This window comes from Podarcis filfolensis (genome assembly GCF_964270895.1).
Source record: "Podarcis filfolensis genome assembly, chromosome: 1".
Taxonomy (NCBI): Eukaryota; Metazoa; Chordata; class Lepidosauria; order Squamata; family Lacertidae; genus Podarcis; species Podarcis filfolensis.
In genome coordinates this window covers 112,883,871-112,904,035 of record NC_139604.1, presented here as the reverse complement: position 1 = coordinate 112,904,035, position 20,165 = coordinate 112,883,871, and the positions used below count along the sequence as shown (strand labels likewise).

The window sequence follows — 20,165 nt, the reverse complement described above, 5'->3', positions numbered from 1 at the left end:
AAGGCAGAAAAGATAAAGGCTTTGCCCTCTTCTAAAGCGTCAGCCCTTCATTAGAAGATATTTGAGGAGTGCTATAATCCCACCTCAAACGGACGCGTGTGGCGCTGTGGTCTAAACCACTGAGCCTAGGGCTTGCTGAGCATATCAAAGTGCAAGTAGATAAATAGGTACTGCTCCGGTGGGAAGGTAAACGGCATTTCCAAACATCAGCTCCCTCGGCCAGTAAAGCGAGATGAGTGCTGCAACCCCAGAGTCGTTCGCGATTGGACTTAACTGTCAGGGGTCCTTTAGCTTTATCTTTTTATAATCCCACCTCAGTCCTTTTCCTCCTTCAGGGTATGCTTGTTCAACGTTTCCTCATAAGGACTTCATTTCCTATACTTCTGTCCCCTTCTAGTTGGTCCACATCCTTCTTAAAGTGAGAAGTCCCAGACCTGGACACGTTACTCCAGATGAATCTAATGAGGAATTGTTACTTCTCATGACTTGGAAACTATCAAGAGGCTTGGGTGCTTGTAGGCTGCACTCTGGGCTAGACCAAAGACGAAACAAGGCTTCATTCCACCCAGGTCAAAGACTCAGTTTGGCACACACAGAAACCCCACACATTGGGAACCTCAGTTGTGTCCCTCTGGAGGCTTCACCTGGCTAGTCCCTCCATAGCTAGCCAAATAATTAGACACTAGCCAAATTATCTGCAGTGTGTTGGTGAAAGGTAACTGCATTTCCAAAAGTATTAATTCCACAGTTCACATCACACGAACAATTGCCCTGATATATCAGAATTAATTGTAAATACTTAAGGCAAACATGCACATGTTTGCAGACCTAAATATCTTGAAGGAGAAGCCCTATTCTATTCAAAGGGAGTACAAGTGGTTGTCCTACAACTACAGACCTTCCCTTCAATTGATTTATTCACCTGTTTAATGTGTGCTTCACCTAAGGATAGAGACAGACCTGGATAACAGCTGTGTTTTGTATTTTGTACTTCCAGAGACTTGGAACCAGCCATATTCCTCCTTACCTGTTGTCCGCTGTAGCACTTATTTGAATATCTACTCCCCCACCAACACTCCATCTTTGTACTCTTACCAGATGCAAAATCATGAGATCACCATCATCCAGTTCCATCCCACCCCATCCCCTCACACTTTGTTTACCATCTGTAGCCTGATGAAGAGTTATTGAAGTTTGCACACTATTGTTATAAGTCTTGGGTTTGTGGGTGCAAGTTGCCCATAATTCTTATAATTATTAAAAGTTAGAACGAATCAAGGTTTGATTAAACTGTGCTGGAAAACCCTGGATTTAGCTTATGCTAACAAGCCAGGCTGTGTGAGTGAGAAAGTTGATTAGAGTGTACTGCTGATAATGCCAAGGCTGTAGATTTGGTCCCTCTTAGGGACAGCTGCATATTCCTGCGTTGCAGAGGATTGGACAAGATGATCCTCAGGGTCCCTTCCAACTCTGTGATTCTATAATCAGTGTGGTGATGGCCTTTTAATGGCAAACTCCCGTAGGGAATTTCACAAAACAAAAAAGAATAAGCAGAGCCCCTTGGAGGATTAGTAGAGCATTGGATCCTGTATATTCAAAGCCACTGGTGCCCCACCAGCAGAACAATTTGGGGGCTTTTTGTTTGTTAGCACCAGCAGAACTACTGGTAATACCTTACTGCTCACCTGGACACAGCTGCTATGGCTGCCACCATCAACATTGGGATTAAGAATAGAATTGCATTCCTATTATGATTTTTTTTGACCTGTGGAGTAATCCTATGCACGTTTACTCAGAGATAACACTTACTGTGTTCAGTTGGGCTTTACTCCTAATAAGTATGCTTAGGATTACAGAATTGAACACACATTATAATACTCTGGGAAGAGATATTTGTCCCACCACCTTAAAAAAAAATGCTGTGCCAAGAAATATGGCAGTTTTTCTGAGCAGTTTATCCTTTGTTTAACTATTACTACAGTTAGAAAGTTTATTTTTTGTTTTGCACATTCACCTCATACCAGAGCTAGAATTTCTTGTGAACATTTAGAACTAGTTGTCTTTCTGCTGTGTGGGTGTCCAGGATGTGAGAATTGCTTCTTGCTCACCTGCTGTTTGAGAGTTTCTCATCTCTGCTGTATTAAAAGATTGTATCTAGGTGTTAAAATTTCGAAAGCTATTAGTTGCTCCTTTGTGTGTTTATCCAAAGTCTAAAGTAGTCCTGGTGTGTTTTCAGGACCTGATAATTTGCTCATGCATTTCATTAACAGTTTTCTCCACCAAGTGCTTCTATTGATAATCAGTAGGCAATCTGCCATTTTTCATTTCTGTTTGGGTTACTTCATAAGCATGTTCCTGCATGAGGCTGTAACAAATAATAAAGTCAACAAGCAGAGATTTCTATTCACTGGTCCAAGTGTTTAATGAGAAATCTGGTTAGTTGATTCATTCTTAGTCTCTCTCAGCATTTTATCTTTCACAAGCATTCAGAGTACATTAGAATATTTCTCAACTGCTGGTATCTCTGCAGTCTTGCTGTTATCTAACTCAAGATTGCTTTTGACAGCATTTTCGTTACTCTTTGATGGACATTTTAGTGGTTGTTAAAAAGTAAAGTCAGCAGTTGTTGTGACGGGGGGAACTGAGATGCTGTAAAACTGGATCTTTGTTGTAGGTTCCCCACCACCACCCTTTGGCAATCTTTTCTAGATCCTAAATTCATTATATTTAACTATCGGGAGCCTGTAAGGTGTTTGGCAAAAATAGTAAGAAGGTGCCACTGCTGAGCAACAGCTGGTGGGGGGGCGGGGGCAGCAAAACCTATTTGTTGACTTGGGCCTTTTTTGATGTTTAGGACAGTTAACCTGTTCAGCTGCTTATTTTGCTGTTTTTACCTGATGAATTTTTATAACGTGTTTTGTTACTTTCTGATTTTTATTTAATTTTATTTCAACTCGTTACCACTTAGAGAGTTTTTTTTCTCTCTAAAAAGTGAAGCAGTTTATCTTAGAATCATTGAATTGGAAGAGACTCTGAGGATCATCTAGTCTAACTTCCTTCATTGCAGGGTATATGCAGCTGTCCCACGTGGAGATCAAACCTGCAACCTTGGTGTTATCAGCACTACACTATAATCAACTGAACTACCCAGTATATAAATTATCTAAATAATATCAGTGATTTTAAGGGCAAAATATAATAATCTCTGGGTCCCTAGAACAGCGTTGTACCTTGATCCCCTTTTACTGTTTTATTGTGGTGGTGTAAGAAGCTTGGGCTTTTTTAAAAAAAAAATTTAATTGAAGAGATATATATCACTTTAATAAAAACATCACATCTAGAAATAATAAAAGCTTTCAAATCCACATTTAAAATAAAATATCCAATTTTTGCTGGCATGAGTCATTAAAATGAATGATTCTAAATCAAACTTTAAGGATCACAGGCTTTTAAAACACACCAAACTAGAGCTGGGCAGTGAATTCTAATCCAAGATTAGACAGAAATGTGATCAAACTTGATTACTCATTTTCTTTTTGCCAAACATACTTCAAGAAATTCTTGTTTTAAAATCATTAATTACCTTGTTGTCTTTAGGCATTTGAGGCATGTGATGAAGACCACAAAGGATATTTAAACAGAGAGGACTACAAGGTGGCTGTAGTGATGCTGTTTGGCTATAAGCCCTCAAAGGTAAAGTTTATTTTCTTCCACCCTGTCTTGAGGATTGGCATATTCATTAAGCACCCTAAAATAAAATAATATATATATAACATAAAATAATCAGATAAATATTCTGTAGTTTACGTTTCTTGAATTACGAAAAGTCTTCAAAGTACTGGGGTGTTTTTTCTCTCTCAAATTGCAGGAAATGGCAGTGAATGTTGGCCTTACCTCCATTGTGAGTTCTTGTATTTAAGTACCTGTAATTGACACAAATGTCTCTTATTTTAAGGTGTAATGGTTTATTATGTTTTTATATGTTGGAAGCCAACCAGTGTGGCTGGGGCAACCTAGTCAGATGGGTGGGGTACAAATAATAAAATTATTATGATATTATTATTAAAGGAGAGTCCCTTAAAGCACAGCACCCCAGCCCAATAGAAGTCAGTGGGTGCATCCTACAGAATCATCATAGATATCACTTGTTTCTAGCTTCATAAAGTATCCCTGAGATTTTGCAAGTGTAATGTCCATCACAGCGCGGGTGGCGCTGTGGGTTAAACCACAGAGCCTAGGACTTGCCGATCAGAAGGTTGGCGGTTTGAATCCCCGCGACGGGGTGAGCTCCCGTTGCTCGGTCCCTGCTCCTGCCAACCTAGCAGTTCGAAAGCACATCAAAGTGCAAGTAGATAAATAGGTACCGCTCCGGCGGGAAGGTAAACGGCGTTTCCGTGCACTGCTCTGGTTCGCCAGAAGCGGCTTAGTCATGCTGGCCACATGACCCGGAAGCTGTACGCCGGCTCCCTTGGCCAATAAAGCGAGATGATCACCGCAACCCCAGAGTCGGTCACGACTGGACCTAATGGTGAGGGGTCCCTTTACCTTTACCTATGATGGACAGAGCAGATCAGCAACAAAATGCTGCAGCGTGGAGTGCTCCTGTTCACAATTCCAGTCTGCTATACTGTTTTATTCTGGTCCAAACCTTCAGTTTAAAATTACCGTATTTTTTGCACCATAACACTCACTTTTTTCCTCCTAAAAAGTAAGGGGAAATGTCTGTGCGTGCTATGGAGGGAATGCCTACGGGTGGCATGCCTATGGATTTTCCTCCTCTAAAAACTGTGCGTGTTATGGTCGGGTGCGTGTTATAGAGCGAAAAATACGGTAAACTTCCTGGATTTTTTTTTTACAAAACACATAGTTGTATGGATTCCTTATAACCGAAACTGAGCCACCCAGTGTAGGGATGCTAACTTGGCTGTTTCTCTATTTGAGCTAAAATAAAAGCTAACCTTGGTTATTCCAGTTTCTGAGATGGGGCAGGTCTGCCTCAGCTATTTTGCCAATAGAAGCTGCTTTTCTTTGTTCTTCAGAAATCAGTGTTGCATGGTGTAATTCACTCATATATCTTTATCTACTGTTTCTACATCAAAGCAGATATTTCTCAATAGAATGTGTAGCCGGCTTGACCTTCTAAACTTCAAAGTTGCTTAAACAAACAAATGTTGCCCCACATCCCAGTCAATTATGCAAAATAGCTAAATAGAATCCTACCATATCTCAAAAACATATGCACAAGTAGATTGGGAATTAAAATTGGAAACTGCTATTGAAAGGTTAAATAAGTAAATGAAAATAAGAATTTCAGGTGAACATTGCATTCACAACCAGTATGTTGCGCAAGTGACAACAGGAGCTAAGTCAAGGCACACTTGTTTTTAAAGTTAGATCTTCCTAACTACTGTGTCAATTGAGACATAATGACAAACCACAGCTTGGTGCTAAGTGAACAAGCCTTATGCTTACACCTTCCCTCCTTCTCCCCTTGTTCTCCTCTGATTTCCCCTCCAACATCTGGATTAGCAGCAAACAAGGATTGCAAGCCTAGTTCAGCTGCTGTTCATGATCTTAGACTCTGTAAGCCGTGGTTTGTCCAGTTAGGGTGTAATGCTAAAATATGGCTTGCCACTAAACCGGGGAAATTCAGCCTGTTTCTTCAGTCCCGAGGACAATTAACAGCACAGTGCTGTACAAGTCTGCTCAGAAGTAAGTCTCATTAAGTTGAAAAGGAATACATAGGGTTTCAGCCTTAACTGAGAAATAAGTGCTGTTGAACTCATTGGGGTTTACTTCTGAGTAGACATGCTTAGGATGACATTGCTTATTGATTTCCAGCCTTGAAAAGATTTGCCTAATGAAGTTTTAACAGATTTTTGTTTCATATTACCATGTATAAAGATGTGAATCAAAGTAATACCTTTTGTGACCATGAGATGTCGCTGTTAATGCTTTCCATAGTGATTTGGAAAGTAGCTGATCTATGATATTTTTCAGTGACTTTATTAGAAATTCTGAGGCTGCACTTACCTGTTCTCTAATCTGTGAGAAAGCTTTACTGAGCACAGTTGGATTTGCTTCTGAGTAAATATGTTTAGGATTGTACTTTATGTCTGTAGTCTACAGTCCATTTGCTCCATATTTGTTCTGCTAATTCTAATAGAGTAAATGGCTTCTAGATTACAGTCCAGCTACTGGTTCAAAATAAGACCATTAATGAAATTATATTTTACTTTCACATAGTCATATTGCTTTCTTTCTATGGAGAAAGATGCTAGACATGTTGCCATCATTAAAGCCTGTAATAAATAGCCTGATTTGTATGGAAAGCAAATAATGGTAGGAGAAACTGATCTTAAATTTTTAGATACATTTTGGCATTTGTTTCCCTTTCAAAAGTATAATGTTATAGACTTGTTCAGTTCAAAATTATATAGAAGTTATTTCTTTTGTAAATGAAGACCCATCTGTACATCGATTTCTCTCAGAGCATCCATATTTTTGGAATGACCTAATTGCAATGCAGGTCGACAATGAATGATGTGGAATTTATTTGATAATTGATACGCTATGCAACCCTAGCTTCCCTTTTCATTTACTTCTATCGTTCTCTTCATTCTTAACCTGGTTAAACTATAAGGTTTATCAGTCAAAACATAACGAATGGCATCCAATGATGTCTGCCTACTTGCACACTTGAAATCCACTTGCACAGCAAAATTTCCCACTTGTTTTCTCCTCCCCAACCCCCCAACCCCAGCTCTGCAGGTCCCACTTCTAAAAAATATTTTTATTTGTTCTGGCGTGGTCATAGCTTGACCTTCCTGCAAGCTAAAATGCACATATCCACAAAAGAAATTCTGTTGTTTTATTAAGTTGTGCATCCGTTGTGAGCAATCTTGCCTTCAATGCAGTTGGCATACACATTTGGAATGACATTGTATTTAGCATGGGCCAATGAGGGAAGGGGAGCATTAGACTCAGACAATGTGGGCCTAAGAGTATGCTTCCTCTAAAACCAATTCCACTCACCTTCTCCCATGGTTCTTTAAGCTGTAATTGGGCAATCCCCTCACAGCTGAAAGGACTGACTGCTGGGACTCGTCATTAATATGCTGTCATGAATCTCATGGAGACGTCGTGGACAGCGTGGTCAGATGAGGAGGCGGGATGGAAGGGGCTTGGAGAGTTGGAAGCGGCTGACCCAGAAGAAGGCCCTAGTGAGATGGGAAATGAGAATTTGGGACACCAAAAGGAGTTATATCCAGAGGAAGGTCCCAGTTGAGCAAGAAGTCTGGGTTCTAGGGACAGGTCTGTTAGGAATGGCCCATCTCTGTGATAGTGGACACCTCAAGTGCTATGTTATGAGCTACCAAGATAGCTCCAGTGCCCTCCCTTGTCAGCGAAGAGCCCTCTCCTTCAATGGAGACCTCTAAGAATAAGTCCAATGGCAAGCTGTCTTCACTAATTCATTCTCCAAGGATGTGGAAGTGGTAGTGTAAGCAAACCATGAGTGTCTAGCCCAGGCATAGGCAAACTCGGCCCTTCAGATGTTTTGGGACTACAACTCCCATCATCCCTAGCTAACAGGACCAGTGGTCAGGGATGATGGGAGTTGTAGTCCCAAAAACATCTGAAGGGCCGAGTTTGCCTATGCCTGGGCTAGCCTCTGTGGTGGAGTGCCCATTTGCTTGTGCATTCCAGAGACTTGGGACACAACCTGCACAAATAGTCATGCCCACCCTGCTCTTGAAAAGGAGAGCAGAGGGGCATGCCAACTGTTGAATCAGTATATTAGCTAAGCTTATCCACGTCTTGTAGTTACCTGCCAGCTTGTAACTTGTAACCCCATGTTGGAACACTTTTTTGATTTCACAAAGCATTAAAAACCCCATGCTCCTCTCCATGTGCACTGCCCGTTTGGTTTAGCATCTCAGCTTAATGGGAGTTCAGAGAAATGGATCGTGCCTTTCATTTTCTGACATCTGAAGTAAACAGCTGAACTGAAGGTAATTGTGGGTAAGACTGTGATAGTGGTTTTGCAGAACTGGCTTATGTAGAGGTAGCAAATGAAACAATGAATTGAAAGAAATGTACCAAGTCATTTCTTGAGGGTGTCACTTTTGTCTATTCTAGGTGGAAGTAGATTCAGTCATGGCTTCTGTGAAGCAAAATCAATCTGGTATGTACAAGCATCATATTTTGATCTTCACTCTCTTTTTAACTAGCGATAAGAGCTCAAACATGACAGAGTTAGAAAATAAGTATGGAATAGCTTTAATTACTAAATTTGTGAGAAATAATATATTGAAAAATATGCATTCAGGTTCACTTTTGGTGTACAATATTGAGCTAAACACTACAGATTGAATGCTGCCCATCTCAGTAGAACTGGAGAAGTGATCTTCTCTACAGCACTCCCCACCCCCCACCCCTTATTGTGGTGTAGAGGTGAAAGTAAGGAGCTCCAGTTTCAAGTCACAAGGGAATGGGAAACTGGATCATAGTCACACTTATATTTCATAGTACGTATTATTTATTTAAGAAATTTCTATCCTATTTAACAAAACCTCTCAGAGCTGCTAACATAATAAAGATGAAAACAACAATAAATTCTTGAAACAATAGTGACAGAAAGACAGCTAAGTCTGATTAAAACAGAATATAAAAACTCACTGTCTAGAAGGAAGGGAAGGGAAGATGGGATCTAGGCTGATATCAAGGAAAATAGAGAGGAAGCAAGAGGAAAGGGACAGGGCAAAATGTTCCAGGTTCAGTCTTCAGGTAGGACTGGTGTCTGAAACCCTGAAGGTTTGCTGCCAATCAATTTAATCCTGAGCTAGATGGACCAATGACCTGACTAGGTATAAGGCACTTTCACATGCTCCAGAAAGGGTTCGCTTACTCAGACAAAGAAAAGGCAAGAATTATAAAAGAATGTATATTACACTTTGTACTTATCACAGCAGAAATAGTGTTTAAAAGTGCCTTTTACGAGAGGGGTTATAAAGAAGATTTAATCCATTTTCCCTCCGGTTGCCTTGGAGCAAGGTTGTTGTTTTTTAAATAAAACAAAAGCAGCCCTTCAGCTTACAGAAATATATGTTTATCTTTGTAAGGGACTTTAATCTGACATTCTTCCTTCACTGCCGTGATGTACCTGAGTGGCATTCCTCACTCCAGCTTCCATTTCACACCTTCCGTTTCTGCTTGGAAGTCAGTCATCTTATTCCTAACAACATCTTTGATGAAAGATGAGAAACTGAATCTGAACTTGAATGGAAACTTCAGTTCAAATGAACACACATTGGTGTAAGATACTTTTACTAAACCAAACAAAATCTTTCATGAAAAATGAATGAAAACCATATGCTGCTTAAGGTTCCTCTGCGACTCGGCATTTTTGAGACGAGAAGTTATGTGTGATCTCACCTCCAGACCTAAGTGTTTGTTGGAAGATTTTGCAAGGGGGCTTGTTGCTTGCAAGACAGAATGCTTTGCATTGATCATAGTGACAGCCTAGCTCAGGATTATCTTATGATGTGCCAATGCAGTTTCTCTTCAGTAGGCATGGATAATCCTGTGTTCTGATTTCTGTGAGCCTTCTAGATGTATTGTGAAATTACACGCACATTATTTTGAATTGTCCTGTGTTTCCTATATCCCCAAATCAGTTCTGAAAGCCCCTGTGTAGATGTGACTTCAGAATTACGCGAATCCTTTAAGCTGCTAAACTGACGATGTAAGAAGAGCCCTAACTGGAGCAGACCACAGACCAATCTAGTCCAGCTCACTGTTTACCACTCAAGCCAACCAAACACCTATGGGAAACTTGCAGGCAAGAGATGAACACAGTAGCCTAACAGTGTGTGTGCGTTTATAAATAGTCAGATGAACAAGGGAAGATACAACATAAGAAACCTAGAATGAAAGGAAATAGAGTAGAATTTCACACTTCTCATCTGCTAAGTGTGTAAACAGCACAGAAGGCCTATGTGCATAGCATTTTAAGCCCTATATTACATTCATAAGACTAAAACGCAAGCTGGTGGCCTGGAGAATTTAACTTTATCTAATGCTCCAATGAATACATATTGGGAGATGAGTGTCTGTTAAGCATGGGTCACTTCATAATGTAAGCCAGCGTGTATTAATGAAATTGGATATTCAGGCAGAATGTTTAGGCATTCCCTGCTATTAAATGCAGTATGTTTAGGCATTCCCTGCTATTAAAAAATTGCACATCATAAACAGAACCTGACAGTTGAAGACAGTGTGGTCTTACAATCCTTGAAATAGACAACATCCCCAACCCTCTGAAACAGATTTTGGAGGGTGCATGGAAGTCTGCAGGGATGAGGAGAGGAAAAGATAAGTCCCATTTGTGCAAGTGAATTGCACAAGAAGAATGCCACAATTGAATATTACCCATAATGTTTCCATAAGTGAATTGTGAAAACAACATTCAGATAAGCAGTTCATAGGGTAGCAGGTAAGGGTGGTGCTCCTACCTGTGTAAATGATATGATGTGGGAATGAATCCTGTAGTTCTTACATTACTTAATATTGAGATTCTGTTTCGTTGAGCTGTAGATGTTGGAGTAGCGGGTGGTGCTGTGGTCTAAACCACTGATCATCTTGGGCTTCCTGATCAGAAGGTTGGCGGTTTGAATCCCCGCAATGGGGTGAGCTTCTGTTGCTCTGTCCCAGCTCCTCCCAACCTAGCAGTTCAAAAGCACACCAGTACAAGTAGATAAATAGGCACCGCTTCAGTGGGAAGGTAAACGGCGTTTCCATGCGCTCTGGTTTCCGTCATGGTGTTCCATTGCATCAGAAGCGGTTTAGTCATGCTGGCTATGGACAAACACCGGCTCCCTCGGCCTGAAAAGCGAGATGAGCGCCGCAACCCCATAGTCGCCTTTGACTGGACTTAACCATCCCGGGATTCCTTTACCTTACACAAGTGCTCCATGTTATCTGAATAAATCATGACGGGAGTGAGGAGCAATAAGGTTTGGGCTTGTATGCTCCCTTTTTTTTCCTCCAGCATGGCTGCAAGGATGAGTTCAGGAGCTTTCACTTTTAAAAATTAATGTCTGAACCCAACAAACCTATTCATTTTATATACAGTTTATTTGAAATAAGTTGACTTGAAATCATGAGTTATAAAACTAGTTTCGTTTAACAAACTATAGTTAACTAACTGCCCTGTGTTCCTCATAGGAAAGGTGGTATGTAAATTTAATACAAATAAATAAATAAATAAATAAATAAATTTAACCACAGTTGAGGGGTTGGACATAACACTAAATTGTGTTTAATAAAAAATGGAAGCAAAAAATGTTGAATCTCCTCACAGAGGGATATGTGCATGAGCCCAGGGCTTGCTGCAACTTATCTCTCTCACAGTGATCCATGATTTATTGTGACATTTGAACTGGCCCTATTATCTATCTGTGCTCATTAACTGTGTTCTTGATTTTGACAAGACCACAGCTGTACCTGTTCTCCCTGTCTAGAGGAAAAAACACAGCATAGGGGTTGAAAAGAAAATACACAATCAGATTTTTCTGTTGACTTAAAAAAATACAAAAGAAAATAGAGAATTCTGACTTTGCATTTTAAATTGTATCATTGGCAGAATAACTTCAAATCAATTCCAAGTTGTTTAGTTCAGTGCCCGTTTTTACACATCAACAGAGCAGAACACAGAATCAGTTGTAATGGAGTATCATAGGAGGTACTAAAAAAAATAAGATCCTTTCTATTTATGTCACACATAGTTCAGTATAGCAGCTTAAAATCATAACTACTGTATACTAACAGCCACCTGTTATAGCCCACTGGTTTCTCTCTTTCCACTTATACCCAACTGGTTTCCCACCAGGGGATTTGATTATTATAAGCAGTAGCACTATAACCCTGTTTTAGGCTGCAATCCTATAGCTATATATATGCCTGTAAGTCCCATTGAAATCAACAAAATATACTATGTAAATATGTTTAAGCCTCATTATTTGTGCAGTAGAAGAGAAGTGAACTGCAGTAATATAAAAACCCTATTTCAAGAATTGTTCTTTTACTTAACATATTAAGATTGCAGTCCTCCCCCTTACTGGAGAGTTTGCCACACGGTACTTACTTTTGAGTAGACATGTATAGGATTGCAGGGTAAGACTGTAATCCTGTGCACACTGACTGGGGAGTAAATAGTGATCCCTCCTTCTGAATAAGCATTCACTCCAAAAGTGCTATGCTGCTTGTGTTGCAAATAATTTTTGGAGGAATAATGATAAGCATTTGACATATCCCAAATTTCTTGTTTTTCTAGGTGTATCACTTGAAGAATTTCTAAATCTTATGAGTACAAAGAAGGCTGCACATTTTTACCAAAGCGAAGTAAGGCAGCTATTCACTGCTTTTGACAGGCAATGTAAGTTTTGCTTTCATATTAATTTTGCAAGTCTTATTGTTTTCCATCACTGTTATCCTCACAACAAGCCTGTGAAGCAAGTACAGTCGTACCTTGGAGGTTGAGCAGAATCTGTTCCGGAAGTCCATTCGACTTCTAAAACGTTCGGAAACCAATGTGCGGCTTCTGATTGGCTGCAGGAAGCTCCTGCAGCTAATTGGAAGCCACGGAAGCCCCGTCAGACGTTTGGCTTTCAAAAATAGTTTGCAAACCAGAACAGTCACTTCTGGGTTTGCGGCATTCGAGAGCCAAAACGTTTGAGAACTAAGCTGTTTGAAAATCCAGGTACGGCTGTATGGCAGATACTGGCAGGCGCAACATCATCCAAGAGCTTCATAACCAAGAGGTGGTTTGAGTTAGGTTGTCCTCAATCTTTGTCTGACCCTTTAAAGTGCAATACCACACTAGCTATTTATGAACAAGAAGAGCTCAAGAAAATACAGGTTCTTGTATTTCCTGGTATTGGTTATTAAACTCAAACACAATAACCAGGTCTAGAACTAAATCCCTTCTAAATTTATGTGCACTTGAGACGTCACGTCCTTTTAAAAAATAATAAGAGTGATTCACACTCTTAGGGAGCCCTTGGTTCCAGGCTTTAAATGTGTCTTAATCCTGATTTATAGATTCACTACTCTTCTAAATATTTAAATGTCTTTCCTCGTATACTTTCTCCCCCTCTTTATCAAGGTAGAGGATATTTGTCTTTAGAAGATTTCAGAAAAGCTTTCAGTGTTGTGGCCCCAAAGCTGCCAGAGAGGACTGTAGTTGAAGCATTCAGGTAAGATGAACAGAATCATTTGGTTGTGTTTCTAAACTGCAGACATGGCTCAGTCCAAACCACTGCAGGCCTTGTGTCTACAAGCAAAACGATCTACTTAGGGGAAAGCAGAGCCATGTTTCCTCTTCTCTCCACACAGCACAGTCACACAGAATGGGAGACCTGCACACATCTCCTATAGCCCCGTCCTCTGTCAAAGAGCTCAGGGCAGCTAGTAATATTTGAAAACAATAAAACCAAGGAGAAAAATTACCATGTAAAGCAAATGCCGTTAATAGTAAAACAACCTCAGCAACAAATAGTAAAATCAGCAGAATCGGATTGCATAAAATGCCAAGGAGAATTAAAAGGTCAGCAAGGCTGAGCAGCTGCTTAGCTGAGAATGGATACGGAGTTCCAAAGACAAGGCACCACGACTGAGAAAGCCCTACTCTGCTTCAGACGGTACAGGCATTCTGAGCACAGTGCATCTTAATGGTCAGCCAGGATCATATGGTAGCAGGAGAACTCTCTCCATTCGCAGCTATTCTACCTGGCTGCATCTAAGGGACAAGTGGCATTTATTTATAAAAAATATTTTTTCGACTGCCCTTCAGACAAAATCTTAGGATAGTGTACAAAAATATTTACAAATGAGATAAAATGTCATTAAAAACAATACAGTCTGATCATTAAAATGCCTGGTTTATCTTAAAAGCTGAAACCACTGAATAGGTCTGTTGATACAGAAAAGTCTCCAAAGACATCTGAACATTAGGAATGACAAAGCCTGCTGAATCTCTCCTGGAAGAGCATTCCACAGTCTTGGCATTCAGTATATGCACCTTGAGTTCATTGGCAGAAAAGCAATATAGTGTGATTTAAACGAACAAATATCATGCACCCCAGAGCACCTTGCCTTCTATTCACACTGCATTGCTATCAGTGGGAGTTGCATTGGAATACACATCTCATGCAGTACTTGTGACACATGTTATTATTACTTGTTGAGAGCTCTGAATCCTAACCACTAGACCACCAGGGAAGTGACTGTTATTATTACTTGTTAATACCTTTTCTAAAAATTGCAACCACTGTTTGATGAGAATGAATATATATTTAGGAGTTTGTATAGTATTTAAAATTGCAAGCATTGATTTGAGGGTTTAAAAGGAAATTAGTCATTTTTAGGGCACATACAGTAGTATACTATATGGTGCTGCTATCCTTTACCTTATACTATATGGGCTACTTTTACATTTGCAAAAATTGTAAGTTTTTTTCGCTTAGAGATTATGTTAAATGTGTGTTGTCCCTTCTGTTCTCCCGATAAAAGATGTCCAAGTAATTCCATAATCCAGAAGATTTATATAAAATGAAGTAATCTTATATATTTTACATCAAACTACTCATGGTGGGACAAACAAAAATGTATTGCAAAGAGCTCCAAAAAGATCTCTCCTAACTGGGTGAATGGGCATTAAAACGGCAATGCAGTTAATTATAAGCAACTAGAAAGTGGCGCACATTTGGGGCAAACTTTGTATATATGCTTAAAGTGTGTAAATTGGCAGTGATTGCCCAGGAAAGAGATACAGTGGTACCTCAGGTTAAGTACTTAATTCGTTCCAGAGGTCCGTACTTAACCTGAAACTGTTCTTAACCTGAAGCACCACTTTAGCTAATGGGGGCCTCCTGCTGCTGCCGGGCCGCCAGAGCACGATTTCTGTTCTCATCCTGAAGCAAAGTTCTTAACCCAAGGTAATATTTCTGGGTTAGCGGAGTCTGTAACCTGAAGTGTATGTAACCCGAGGTACCACTGTATTGGGGTCATAGTGATATAGCTCAATGAAAATGTCCCAGTGGCATTGCTTGGACAACACAGTAAACCAGATTGTGTCTTAGCAGCACTACGTGAGCATGTGGGTTCTCAGAGAGGAGCTTCCAGCTCCTTTGCTCCTCTGTGGTCCTAAAGGAAGCCAAGGTTTGTCCCTGATTGTCCAAACCCAGGCTCATGGTGCAGCTCTCTCCAGATTGCCGTAACCGATCAACAGTGCCAGATGCAGTTGGTTGGTGGCTCCGCAAAAAGCACTCCCAAATTACCCAGCTTTCAGATTAAAAAAGGATCAACCTGGAAGCCAACTAGATGAGATGAGAACCTAAGAAGTGCCTCAAAATGGCATCCATGTGAGATGGGGGCAGGGATTAGGACATAGTGCAATGCATACAATTTATTTTATTTTAACTGTCATCCATATGACAGATAAGGTAGTAAAATACATGTAGGTGATATAAGCCTGAGTTCATCATTTGAGGAACTTGTGGTTATAGTGAGTACATAATAGTACATGGACTGGCACCCCTTTTTAAAAGTAAGGTTTTATATGGCAGATTTTAGAACAGATTAAATAAAAATCATACAAAATAATCCAGCAATGTGCATCTCATGAGTCAAGTGACTTGAGAAGGGAGAAGATAAACTGTGCTCAGCTAAATGTTGCTGCTTTCTATTCCTGCTAAGCATTTCCAGTTGTTGCAAAGTTTTGACATGCAGGAAAAACTCTCAAGGGTATCATTAGTTAGAAAATATTCCCTACTAAAGTGCAGAGCACAGGCCATTAAGAGATAGTATATTACATGCCAAGCACTTAAGAATATACAACACACTTATACAAACAAATCCAATAGTTGCCTGCTGGAGTCAAGACACAGGTGGTTGTATGAGCCAGTGAGAGTGTTTATGTATGTGCTCATGCGATTTACACACACACATGCATATATATAATGAAAATAGTATTTTTATGGAACTGTACGCATTAATTTATATGTTCCTTGAAATAGCAGTGTTTATGTAGACATATTGTTTTAAATGTCTGTTTTGCTTTTGGGAGTGCAGTCCCATTATGTGTTTTACAAGCTGGTCTCTGACCATAATAATAAATTATTATTATTATTATTTAGACATATTTTCTTCCCGTTGATTAAAGTCTTCTAATTTGTTATAAACAGAATATTCTGAAGAGGACACATGCCATCAAAGTTTTACCAGTTTGTACACTAAATCTTTATAATGCGGAGCACCAAAATAAACATGCATTAATAGATCAGTTGAACCATTTGGTGGTGCTAAATAGCCTTTTCTAGGCAAGTAATAAAAGACAAACTATAATACATGCATTTGATATTGTTTAATGGAAATCAGAATTGTCTTCCATCTTGCACAGTATGGTTTTTCAATGTAACTTTTCAAGATGTTCATATTAATCAATGTTGTTGAAATCTGTGTAATATATTCAATTTATTATAGTCAACATACTAGAAATAATAAAAATAAAACTGTACAGTGCATCATTATTTTAAGTACAGAGTAATATATAAAACAAGATATAAAAAATGACTTTGGCTCAGGGATGCTTATATAGAAGATAACATATGAGTTAAGTAGCTCTCCCTCCCCAGTGATCATTCCGCCTTGAGATAGGTAAAATCTGTTATACACATGTAACCGTTTGTCTTAGGTGAGTTTGAGGTTACTGTTAAGCTCATTATTTGATCTAGTGTCTAGACTGTAGAAAATACATTATTATTATAGCAGTGAATACATATCAGTTTCCTTTTATGCTGTCTGTTATCTTAAGTCTGAAACGCACATCAGGCACTTCATGTGGGCTAAATCTGCAAAAGTGTTACGTTGAACTGATATTAATTTCCCTCCCTCTTGTTTCTGAATCCAACAGTCAGCCAAGCCTAGCAAACAGCAGGCATACTAGGGCTGGATCTAGACACATCAAAGAAACAATTCAGTTAAATGCGTTGTAAACTTCATATAGGGAAATCCTGTTGGCGAAAAATGGGACTCCACAGCGCCATCTGGTGTCACAGTGTTATAATGTCTATAAAGCAGTTTATCTTTACGCTGCATTGTATTGGAGCTATACAAGTACTGGCAGTGCTACTCTTGTCCTGCCTGGAGCCTCTTTGCCTAGGGTAGGTGCATGGCTACCTTGTCAATATTAAGTGTTCCTGGTGTTTTGCTGGCTACTTCAGCTTTCTGGGGTGGTGGACAGAAAGGGAAGGGAAAGCAATTTGTTGGTTGCTAATGTATAGACTAACTTGATGTCTTAATAACATGGAACAAGTGGCAGTTTTTGTTTGGTAGCATAGACTTCAACACTTTCCTTTTGTTAGCTCAGGTTTAAATTGATGTAGCAGGTCAGAAAAAATGATATGGCAATAAATCACTGTATTTCAGCAAAATGTATTGTGTTTATGCTATAATTCAAAATGGGCATCTCCTCTACAAGTTGTCATTCAGAGACCAGTTAACAGAAAGGCTTGCATATTTTGTTGTGAAGTGCTCGTTTTATAAGTGTGAACCCATAAAAATAATAATGGAAAGGATGAGAAGAAGCACAGGCCAAAAAGGGAGGAAAGTTTCACACCTTCTATTACCCTATCAACCTGGGAAAGGAGTCCATCTAGGACAGTGGTGGTGAACCTATGGCATGTGTGCCAGAGGCAGCACTCTCTGTGGGCACGTGCGCAGCCGCCAAAGCACGGCCGTTGCTGGGTTTTGGCAAAGTGGGCGGCTGCACCCCCCATGCTGTTGCGTGTGGGAAACGCTCCATAGAGTGTGTGCCTCCTGCAGCAGCGTCAAGGGGAGTTGTGTGCCTGCCAACCAGCTAGCACGGAAGGGGGGGAGGGGAGCGGGAAAACAACAGGTGTTTGGGTGAAAGAGAGAGAGAGCATGCACAGGAAGGGACACGTGTGCAACTTGCTCACCACACTTCCTGTTCCGGGCTGGGAGGAAGGAGCGGCGCCCCTGGTCTAGGTGGATGCCGCTCTCCGCCTCCCCGGGGCTCCTGAAAGACATGGGCAGGAAATTCTCTGCAGCGATAGTGCGTGTGATTGGTGGCTGTGACAAGGGCTGTTTTCAATTTGCTGTCGTTGCGGTGGAGACGATTGGTGTAAGCCGGTGATGCTGGTGAGCTGTTTTCTGCAATCCCTCCCCCAAAAGCTCAACAAATCTTGATAATACAACCCTCCCCCCCAAAAAAAACCTGAACAACTTTGGACAATCCCTCCCCAAGCTCTTAGTGGCTCTTAGTACAGCTCTCTAGTGAACCTTCTGGAAAAAGTGTATTTCGAAGATTTGATGGCTCATAACTACTTTTTTTGAAGTAATACCAGTGCTTTTTTTCTGTGGGGACGCAGGGAAACGCATACCCCTAAACATTTTGTGTATTTAACGGGAGGGGAAAAAAATCCCTGTATTCATTTTCCCCAATTATAACTATTTCCCCCGATGGTGATTTTCTTGAATCAAAATGAGAGTATCACTAAACATTTTTTTAAGGAAAAAAAGTACTGAATTTTACCATAAAATTATATATCAATGGAAAGGGTTACATTCACCCTAACATATGAGGGTTTTTTCCTAAACTAAAACATCAGAATTCAGGTTAAATTGCTGTGTTGGCACTTTGTGATAAATAAGTGGGTTTTGGGTTGCAGTTTGGGCACTCAGTCTCTAAAAGGTTTGCCATCACTGATCTAGGAGAAGTAAAATTCTGGTCCTAAATCTTGGCTGCCTTTCAGCATACCGGGTATCTTCAGAAAAGAAGAGGCTAAGGAGTAAAGCCTACACAAACCGGAAGTGGAGTCCCTAATGCTGTTGGATGGAGTCTTGTATGCCTCCTTCCGGCAATTCATGCATCTGAGCTGGTGACAAACATATTGCTCTGCCTTTGTTTGGACCACATCAGCAAGACCAAGAGAGGGGTCTGTCCTATTTTCTGGGCAGCCTAGGACTGCCATACACATTGCCCAGGTTTGCACCCCGGGGAAGCCACTTTGGTGCTGCTAAGACAGCGGTTTGACTTCGCACCCCCCCGAGGTGCATCCCATTGTCTCTTGAGACAGACAGATGCCAACAACAAGTCCTTGACTGTCGTTTTCCCATTTCCTTCTCCATTGAATATGCAAGCATCCACTTTTCTAACAAGAGAATAAAGTTTGCCTATTGCTGTCAAAAAAATACCACCCACAAGCAGTCTTTAATTAAAGAAGTTATTCAAACATAAAGTTGTTAATCAGGAATATTTTTTTAAAAAATCCTTAGTTTTGCCCGTTCACATCTATAAAGAGTGATGTGATGACAAAAATGTAGAAAGGAATAGATGCTATTCTGCAAGTCTTGGTGGTATCAGTTGAGCAAAAAGAATTGTGGAAACAGGGTTCTGCAAACAGATTTCTTCTAATGAGTGTATAGAGACCTATCTGTATATTAGCTGAAAAAGCATTCTTATACATTGAGATAACTCATGGATCCTATACTTCACCCCATAAGAATCCCTACATGGCTCAGTCTTCTGCACTACACCTGATTATTATTTCTGCTTCCATGGTTCTTTGGATCAGGGTATGTGAGATGACATTAACCAGAAGCAGATAGTACATTCTATTGTGTTCTGCATTTTATGCTAGTTTACACTTGGATGAATAGGATCACACACTAGAGGCATACTAATGCCTGGCATATTTTTGTCTCCTCTGCTCCAAAATGACCTCATTGTTTCTGGCCTATAATTATTCAGTAATATAAAAATAACCTGGTTTTGTGTAGATAATCTTCAGTCAAGATCTTGTGCTCTTTATGAAATTTTGATTTAGACATGTACTGCAGAGCAGAGTGAATATGAAACATTCATCTTCCCATGGCTAGTTGCCATGGGAACATAGTATACAGTGCAATGTCATTCCAGTTCTAGAGATGTCTGCAGTAGTTTTTCTTTGTTGCTGTCCTTTCTTAGGCCATTGTGTTGCATGCTGCATATTTAAAGGTGCATGCAGCTGTATGTACATGTAGCATCATCTTTGCAGAATAGTCTCTAGTGGCTGACACATCTGCTGGCATGCTTTTCTCCTAAG

At 40.1% G+C, this 20,165-nt stretch overlaps 1 protein-coding gene across 2 annotated transcripts in view; it reads left to right on the top strand.

Moving 5' to 3' along the window:
• EFCAB11 (EF-hand calcium binding domain 11) overlaps positions 1-20,165 on the top strand; it is a 52,280-nt gene that overhangs the window by 658 nt on the left and 31,457 nt on the right. For both annotated transcript variants that reach the window (XM_083621488.1, XM_083621489.1), the window contains exons 2-5: positions 3,598-3,693; positions 8,140-8,185; positions 12,335-12,436; positions 13,166-13,256. In XM_083621488.1, the coding sequence (XP_083477614.1) occupies positions 3,598-3,693; positions 8,140-8,185; positions 12,335-12,436; positions 13,166-13,256 (335 nt within the window). The remainder of the gene's footprint in view (positions 1-3,597; positions 3,694-8,139; positions 8,186-12,334; positions 12,437-13,165; positions 13,257-20,165) is intronic.